The following is an 8,509-nucleotide window of genomic DNA, read 5'->3' as shown; positions in this document are numbered from 1 at the left end:
TTTTTTTTCATTTTGTTTTTTCCACTTTCAGCTCACCTCACCCCAACTTAAAAGAAAACACACAAGGATTTACACACACACACTTCACCCTACACCCCCCTGGCTATTTCCCTCCCTGCCACACTCGTCGTCCCCTCCCACTCTCTGACAGTTAACTATATAAATATCCCACTCTCAGCATTGCTGGGATTCAGACACTGACCAGGGATACTCAGGTGGGAAGAGACCAGCTAAAGAAAGACAAAATATAAAGCAAGTGGAGACACTCTCAACTGAAGAGAGGAGGATAAACAGTTCCCAGAAAATTTCCCCAAACCAGAAGATCATCTGCTCAGTGTGACTCTCCAGAATGTGGCTCCAGGTGTCTTTCCTCTGTCTGTCCTGTCTAACTCTGCCCAGCCAGAGCCAGGTCCAAGACCGAGCCTCCCTCCGCCGCTCCAATGACAACGCCGGGCGCTGCCACTACACCTTCACTGTGGCCAGTCCAGAGGAGTCCAGCTGCTCTGGAGGCGGCATGAAACCAGAGATGGATGGAGTCTTGTCCCGACTCACCCTGCTGGAGGCTTTAGTCAGCCGTCTGATAGCAGGAGTGGATGGAGGTGCAGGGACTGGGTTGAGGGCAAGCGGTGGAGAAGAAGGTCTCCAGGAAGCGTACTCCCAGGTAACGAGGGAAAGAAATCAGCTGCAGCAGGACAAGGAGCGTCTAAACGGGCAGGTCCAGGAGCTGCAGAGGAGGCTGGCTGAGCTGGGTCGGGAGGCAGAGAGCCTCAGGCAGAAACCCTGCCAGCAGACACACACCTCGGGGGGGAGTCAGCGTGAAAACAGACCTGCCAGTGGTATGTACATCAGTGCGGGGAAAACACACAAATCAGAATGTGAACGTTGACTTGCATGCACAAACAAGCTTAACAATTAAATATTCACTGGGGCATTCAACAAGGTGGGAAAACAAATATGTTCTGCTACTCTTCTAAGCTTTTTTTTCTAATAAATGTATTTGTGGTTGAGTACAGCTCTGAAAAGTATTCTGGGGCAACAGGTCAGGGTGCAGTTAGCAGGCCCAGGTTGGGTAAGGGGATTGGAATTTACAACACTGACTCTTCTTTATGGCTTTGTCACTCATGCGTGTCTGTTTATGTGCATGTGATCATTTTCAGGAGAGCAACGGCACGGTTACAAGGTGAACCTGCTGTGCACTCATGCAAATAGATTAGACACTTAGACTTTGATGTTGTCTGTGTGATGAGTTTACCTGTAGATTAATACTAATATACATAAACTGATATTTCTTTTGTATGCTCTACTCAACATTCATCCCCGGTGTGTAGTTTTTTGTAATATTTTGCTTTTTTACACACATTTCTCCTTCCCTCCATCTCTCCCAGATCCTGCATATGATATTGGGAATGGTGCGTACCAGGAGATGAAGGCTGAGGTTACAGAGGTTCCAGCATCCCGCCTCCTTCCTGAAGGAAATCACAACTTTACAGGTACAAGTGTATCCGCCTAGTGGTGGGATGTCTCATCGCAGTCATTGTGAACATGAGATGTCTGCCTTCTCTTGAATATAATGTAACTAGACTGCACTTGGTGACTCCCGCCAAAAAATAAATGAATAAAATAAGTAAAAACTTTGTAAATCCCTACAGCAATGTCTCTTTCCAGCAGGGGTGCACCATCAGGAGAGGCAAATCAGGCAAATGTTGGAAAAGGGGCTTCTGATGGCCACTCATATTGGCAAATTTTGCACTGATACCTAAAATTAAACCTCCTATAAAGGCACTTTATAGTGCGGTCCAAAAAAACCTAAGTGGGGCCTATATGTACTTTTGATTTTGGGGTAAACCGCCCCTTTAATTCTCTTTTTTTCCCTCCAGGCTGTGGAGAGCTGCAGTCGGTGGGAGATCCTGTGCTGCACAGGAAGGCTGACACTATCACAGGGAAGTATGGAGTGTGGCTGCAGGATCCGGAGCCTCAGGGCCATCATTACTCAAATAAGACTGTTTGGCGTATCGACACGGTTGGTAAAGATGTCCGTCAGCTCTTTGCATACGAAGACATGAATCAGTTATCCCAAGGCTTCCCTATGAAGGTCCTGGTCCTGCCAGAGCCTATGGAGAGCACAGGGGCAACCATGTACCACGGCTCGCTTTACTACCAGCGTAAACGTAGCCACACCCTGATCCGTTACGACCTGACCTCTGAGAGCCTGGCATCCCGCCGGGAGCTGCCTCACGCCGGCTTCCACGGCCAGCACCCTTACTCATGGGGCGGCTACACCGACATTGACCTGGCAGCAGATGAACAGGGCCTATGGGCCATCTACAGCACAAGCAAGGCGAAGGGTGCAATTGTGATTTCCCAACTGGACCCAGAGAGCCTGGAGGTGAAGAAGAGCTGGGAGACCAACATCAGGAAGAACACAGTGGCCAACGCTTTCATGGTGTGTGGACGTCTGTACACGGTGGCCAGCTACACCGCACCCAACACCACCATCAACTATGTGTTTGACACAGCCACCAGCGAGGGACGGGCTGTCGCTGTGCCCTTCAAGAACAAGTACCGTTACAACAGCATGGTGGACTACAACCACGCTCAGAGGAAGCTGTTCGCTTGGGACAACTTCCACATGGTCACCTATGACATCAGGCTGGGCAGAGCGAGCCAAGGCAGCAGCTAAAGAGGAGACATGCTGCCGTTTACAGGACTGTACTGATATGAGAGCAAGTGAATGAGATAAAATATAGTAATAGTTTGCATTGTACTAATGTTGCGTCATATTTTTTCTTATTACTATTGTAAATAAGATGTCTTATGGCAACAGAAATGTAGTCATGAAACAGACTATTCCTTTGAAACCTGAGCATATTGGCTTTATATCTTTCAAAGACACAGAACAAAGTTACAAGGTAAGAATTACGAGAAAATGACTTAAATTTAGCACCAAAAAAACTCAGACTGAAAAAAAGGATTTACAAAAAGAGGTTAACAAGATAAAATTGTTAATATAATAATAATTATTATTGCTATTTATAATCATTATTATAATTAGTATAAATATGGTTTTCTGAACAATTTCCCTTAAGATAATCGAAAGAAAAATATAACTTTTAATAACAATCCCCACTCTCTCTTTTTACAAATAATTTTCTGGAGGTTTTCTTGTCAACTTTTCTTGATCTCTTGCAGTTTGTGGGGCATTTCCTGCCAAGTTGTTTATTGCTTTTTTAGCCATGTTAAAACTTTTTTTTTTAATCAAACCAATTTGCTCATGGTTCAAAGTTTAAATGCACGTGAAAGGCTTCTAAATGCAGCACAACAAAACTGCTGCCGTTCCAGTTTTCCAAGGGTTAATGTTGCTATGACAGAGCCCTTTATGATCTCAGTGGTTATTTCAAACAGTAATGTACCAGATGTATTTTTGTGTTCAGTTTAATAATGTTTATGTTATTTAAGTTCTCAATAAAAAGAATACAAACTTGCTTGTGTCATACTTTCCCATTTTACTTCAAAACTATTAAAAAAAAAAAAAGACTTAGATGTTCTTTAAGGAGCCAATTAATCACCATAGCAACAGACATCTGGCGGATTGGAGGTTATCAACAGTCAGCCAAACATAATGTATATGTGACCGAAAGTACAGTATGTGGATTGTTATTGTTTGTTTTGGTGGTTTTAGCTGAGGCTAGTGAGCCTTGCTAAAGGGATACTCAGCCAGCTTTCTATCTAAACCATGTGGTTAGTATGTGTAAATGAACTGCGGTAAACTTCTCCCTTTCTTACCAGTGGCCAGGTGTCCCTGCTGCTCATCTCTCAGCTCAAATCCGCTGCCGTCTTTGTGCTTGTGCTCGGCTGCTACTCGAGATACCGATCGTACTTCCGCATTTTCGTATTCCCGCCAACACAGAAACAAAGAGTACATAGTGACCAAGAGAAGGATCCGCCTCCATCTCTCTCAGTCTCTCAAACTCAGATCAAGCAGTAAAACTAGGCAGTAATAATCAAATATAAACCAAGATTCTGTTACTGTTTTGCATAATTATCATGTAAAATGTCCTCAGAAACATATTGTATTGCATTATTTTGGCTACCATATGAGAATATGTGAACAAGAAGTGGGCGCCATACTGCTTTCTGTATAGTAAAAACGGAAGCAGAAAATTCTGAGGTCAAACTGTAAAACTAGGCTGTGCTGATTTAATATAAAGCAAGATTCTGTTACTGGGTTGCCTATTTCTTGCAAGAAATGCTTTCAGAAACACATTTTAGCTTATCGTTTGACTGTAATTTGAGTTAGGTTTATTATCAGCCCATCACCCACCAGAAGGAGGCCAGGAGTGTGCTGTTCATTCTGGTAGTTGCCGGTTTTCTACCTTTTGAGCAAAAGTAAATGCCACAGCCATTTTTTTCTGTTTTCTAGAACAAGTTTCAAGAGTATTTGTCTCTTGCATCTGCATTGACATAAAGAGACCATCATTTCAGCAATGAAATACTTCTTTAAATGCAATAATTTAGGCTGTGTGAAAGTTGTTAGCTTTGGTTTGCACACCTTTCATTGTTATGCAATATTTCTTCAGCATGTTTGAAATTTCACCCACATTTAACTACTAAAGTAGTTGGTAAGCCTGTGTTAATTTAGTTTGCTGGAGTTTATATAGAGTGCTGCAGGGATGCCAGTTTTTTTGTTGGCCCACTACCCACCTGGAAGTTATCACCCTGGTTCCCTTGACAAAAAGCTTTTGGATTTTGGATTACTGCAGAAAATAAGCCCTGTGATGAAAAAAAAGTTAATGATACTAACATGTTTTGTTCAGCATGATAATCATCACAAATCAAGACCATTTCTTTGGATTTTCTGAGTCTTAGTGCTATTGCCAGAAGTAAAAAGCTAATGTTAGTCTATAAAAGTCTATAACATCACAGTACCATGACTTTATCGTCGCCACCACAATGAGGCTATTTTGCTTCTGTCATGCACTGGCAAAAATATTCTACTTGTTTGATATTGCAATATAAAGGCAAAGAAAAATCACCACCACACATTTGCACAGTTCAGCTTAGATATTGCAGTGGTATGTTAAAGATAGTGGCAGTATAAAAACACTGTAAGAGGAGATGGATGTACTATAACGGCTGTTAGGAGACTCAGCAGCAGCTGATGGAAACTTGGGTGAGTGTGAGTTGACTTCCCCCCACCAGTGTTCATATGCATACAGTAAACCCACTGTGGATTGTTTTGGCTCAATACAAAACCACATACCTCTTATGAGACATTGCCACCACACACTGAGATGAAATTCTCACGTTACCAGGAAGCAGTGTGCTAGTGTCATTTACATACGGTAGTGTAACCTTTTACACTCACCCACAAGCTTACTCAACGTGAAGGTAACATCTTTTTATTACAAAAAAAGACTTTAATTGAATTCAGCTTTGGTTTCAGCATTGTAAAGTTATATCCATGCATTATCATCATGTGCAAACAATATGCATATGCATCTTCACAGGAAATACTACAACCTTCAGTGACTACCCGAGCCATCCATTTCAAAATGTCCTCTTCATTCTTTTGAAACAAACACAATTATACATAAAAATAGATATAGATAAACAAAATATAAGTGTACCAAAGACATTTGTATATAATCCAATAAACAAATGTAACAGCAGGAAATTTCTGTATCAAACACACTCATGCTACACATCTCCCCCACATATAGGCTGACACTTCCCTAATGTTTCCAATCTGCCATCCAGAGTCCACTATAAGCCCTGTTGAGTCTCTCTGTCAGTCGCAGGAGCAGCAGGTCCTGCAGGCAGTCCCAGTTCACCCACAGCCTTTCCACCAGACTGTATTGGCAGTATCCCATAGCCAAGCCAAAACTCACATCTGTCACATAGTGTCTGGCGAGCAGCAGCTGGGACAGGCTCACCAGAGCGGCCCAACCCAGTACTAGGACCCGCATGGATGCTGTGTCCACCAGCTGGGCAAGGAGGAAGCGGGCACACATGGCAGCCCGTGTGGCGTGGCCTGAGGGGAAGCAGTAGCGCTCCACGAAGAAGCTGGAGAGGATGTCAGAGCGGTTCTGGGTGGGCCTGCGACGTCTGACAAGAGTCTTCACTGCTCTGACCAACAACAGGTCCAACAACAAAGCTGTGGAAAGAGAGAGACAACTGATTTTTTCAGTATTTTGTAATTATGTTGTATTTACAAGAAAAGGTCTCATAGTTATGAAAAAAGTTAAGTCTGTACTTATTAATTGTTGCTAACCAGTCTGGTGGCCAAAAGAAAATGTTGACATTGTACATTCAACTACAAATATGTTCCATTTGCACATACTGTATGTATCATATAAATGTTTCGACACAGGTTTCAACAAATTTGTGACCAGTATTTGAGAGAAATAAGCTTTCTGTGTGCATAAAATACTCTTACATTCCAACTCATGTCAAATGAGATGGAAAAAAAGTGCTGTGTTTATATGTTTTATTCAGTGTGTGTGACTTTGGTTATGAGTACTGCAACAAATGTAAATGGCGACAATAACACACTGATTTAATTATCTAAGTACTCTCCTGTGGAAATAATTAAATGAGTCATCTGAGCTCATTAATTTCTCATATCTCAGCCCCCGTATTTCCAGAGCACAGTGGCATCCTTCCTATAGGCTATTATGTTCCAAAAATAGCTCCAGCATTTCACCACAACACAATACAGTAGGCTTTAACAACACAGGACTTGATCTCAAAGCTGTCAGTCAACATATAAAATCTTCGCATGCAAATAAAGCACCAACCATGTCACGTGCGTATCTCTCAGTGGCCACAGGTGCTATCAGCTGTGGCTCAAAGGAGAAAACTTTCCATGACTGAGCTGATGCTGTTTGTCTCTCGGTCACGGGGGCGCACCAACAGTCTACTGATGCATTATTTTACACTTGGGCGGACTGATGCGGCTTTGGCCTGTTATGTTGTGCTATTTCAATAGCAATTAAAATTATTCCCATAAAAAAACACGTCTGGAGACCAAAGGGTTCACTTTGGAGTTGCCACAATTTTGCGTAATAACGCATCGGCTTTCCGCGCAGCTTAGGTGGTGATAAATATGAAAGTGCGTAATAAACGGGTACATCAATGATAGCAGGTTGATACATTAGTCTATGTTTTTCATATAAGACTGCTGCGTTCATGAAAAGAGATTTTTCAACGACAAAAAGACGTCTTTAAAGACTATAAACGTCCAAACGGACGTGCCAAATGCAAGGCAATGTAAGTGAAATACAAGTGAAAATGTTGGAAATGTTCTAATAATGCTAACTTTATTCATATAGCATCTTTAAAGGAGTTTGTAAAGTGCTCTGACAACCAAAGCAAAGCAGAGGCCAGAAACCCCAGAGGCAATACATCAATAGAAGCCAGACAATAATGCCGGACAAATGCCAAGAATTAAGGGTAAAATTACACAAGAGATTAGAGGCAGAAACATGTAATAAAATGTTATACCCTAAACGTGCATACTAAATAAATAAATGATACTTTTTTGGTCATGGGTGGTTGTTTTAAGAAGCAGAATAATGCATAAAATGAATTCATAACCGGAAAGCAAAAATCCAAACAGTCTATAGCCCTACTGGAGTCGTCCTTGATAACTAAAATTTAGGAAAACTGACACTTACCCAAAGCCAGATTCAGCATGATCTCCTGCTCCTCCTCACTCTCTCCCCGGAGTAGAGTGTACACGGTGCCGACGAGCCACGGGATGACATGTCCAGAAAACTCCAGCAGCCGCACCAGGGGCCGTATGCTGCCCCACGGAGACTCCTCACAGGCGCACACCCCGAGCCGTTTGGACAGCCACAGATCTATCGCCAGCAGAAACCGAAACGTTATTGTGATCATCGGCTGGCTCAGACTGACGGAAAAGTCTTCAGGTGGCCCTCCGGAGGAAAAGTAAGAGCAGCTGGAGCCCCGGCGGCGGACATGGCACTCAGAAGATGCCCGGTTTCCACACCCGACTCCACGGCAGCTATTCCGTCTAGACGGAGGTGAGGACATTTTGGTTTGACAAAGTGAACTCACTAATGTATCCGCCCTTCTTTATCGACCACCTGTGTTCAGTCTACACTGTAATCCTGCTGCGCTCAGACGCAAAACATCCCGCAAACTGGAGAGAGCGGATACAGGTTAAAACCTGACCAGTTCAGAACTGGACTGCTGTGGTCACGTGGTAATATTATCCTCCCAATTCACATGTAATTAAACCTGCATGGAGTTTTAAATGTATGGTTTCTTTTTTGAAGTGTAACTTCTCAACCATAGGCAATAACAAGGACGTAGATTTCGTTTCAACAATAGAGGGGACACTAACTAATAAACTGGGAGTTGTGACATAAATTATTTTATTTAATGGGGGGCACATATCATACAAACCCCATAAATAAATAAATACTGAATTAATAATTAAATAAAATTGTTGACTATTACTACTATTTAGTTTGCAATGTGGATA

The 8,509-nt window shown here is 42.6% G+C and overlaps 2 protein-coding genes across 2 annotated transcripts; one reads left to right on the top strand and one right to left on the bottom strand.

Moving 5' to 3' along the window:
• Nucleotides 1-211: 211 nt before the first annotated feature.
• On the top strand, nucleotides 212-2,991 carry LOC121951920 (myocilin-like). The gene is made up of 3 exons (XM_042498414.1): nucleotides 212-836; nucleotides 1,386-1,490; nucleotides 1,878-2,991. Exons 1-3 carry the CDS (start codon nucleotides 350-352, stop codon nucleotides 2,678-2,680), a joined length of 1,395 nt encoding a protein of 464 aa, XP_042354348.1. The 5' UTR covers nucleotides 212-349; the 3' UTR covers nucleotides 2,681-2,991.
• Nucleotides 2,992-5,418: 2,427 nt separating this feature from the next.
• LOC121951909 (phospholipid phosphatase 6-like) lies at nucleotides 5,419-8,452 on the bottom strand. The gene is made up of 2 exons (XM_042498401.1): nucleotides 7,677-8,452; nucleotides 5,419-6,154 (listed from the first exon to the last, which is right to left on the bottom strand). Exons 1-2 carry the CDS (start codon nucleotides 8,053-8,055, stop codon nucleotides 5,733-5,735), a joined length of 801 nt encoding a protein of 266 aa, XP_042354335.1. The 5' UTR covers nucleotides 8,056-8,452; the 3' UTR covers nucleotides 5,419-5,732.
• Between the last annotated feature and the right edge of the window lie 57 nt (nucleotides 8,453-8,509).

This window comes from Plectropomus leopardus, chromosome 12 (assembly GCF_008729295.1).
Source record: "Plectropomus leopardus isolate mb chromosome 12, YSFRI_Pleo_2.0, whole genome shotgun sequence".
Lineage (NCBI taxonomy): Eukaryota > Metazoa > Chordata > Actinopteri > Perciformes > Serranidae > Plectropomus > Plectropomus leopardus.
This window is presented reverse-complemented; position numbering and strand designations above follow the sequence as displayed.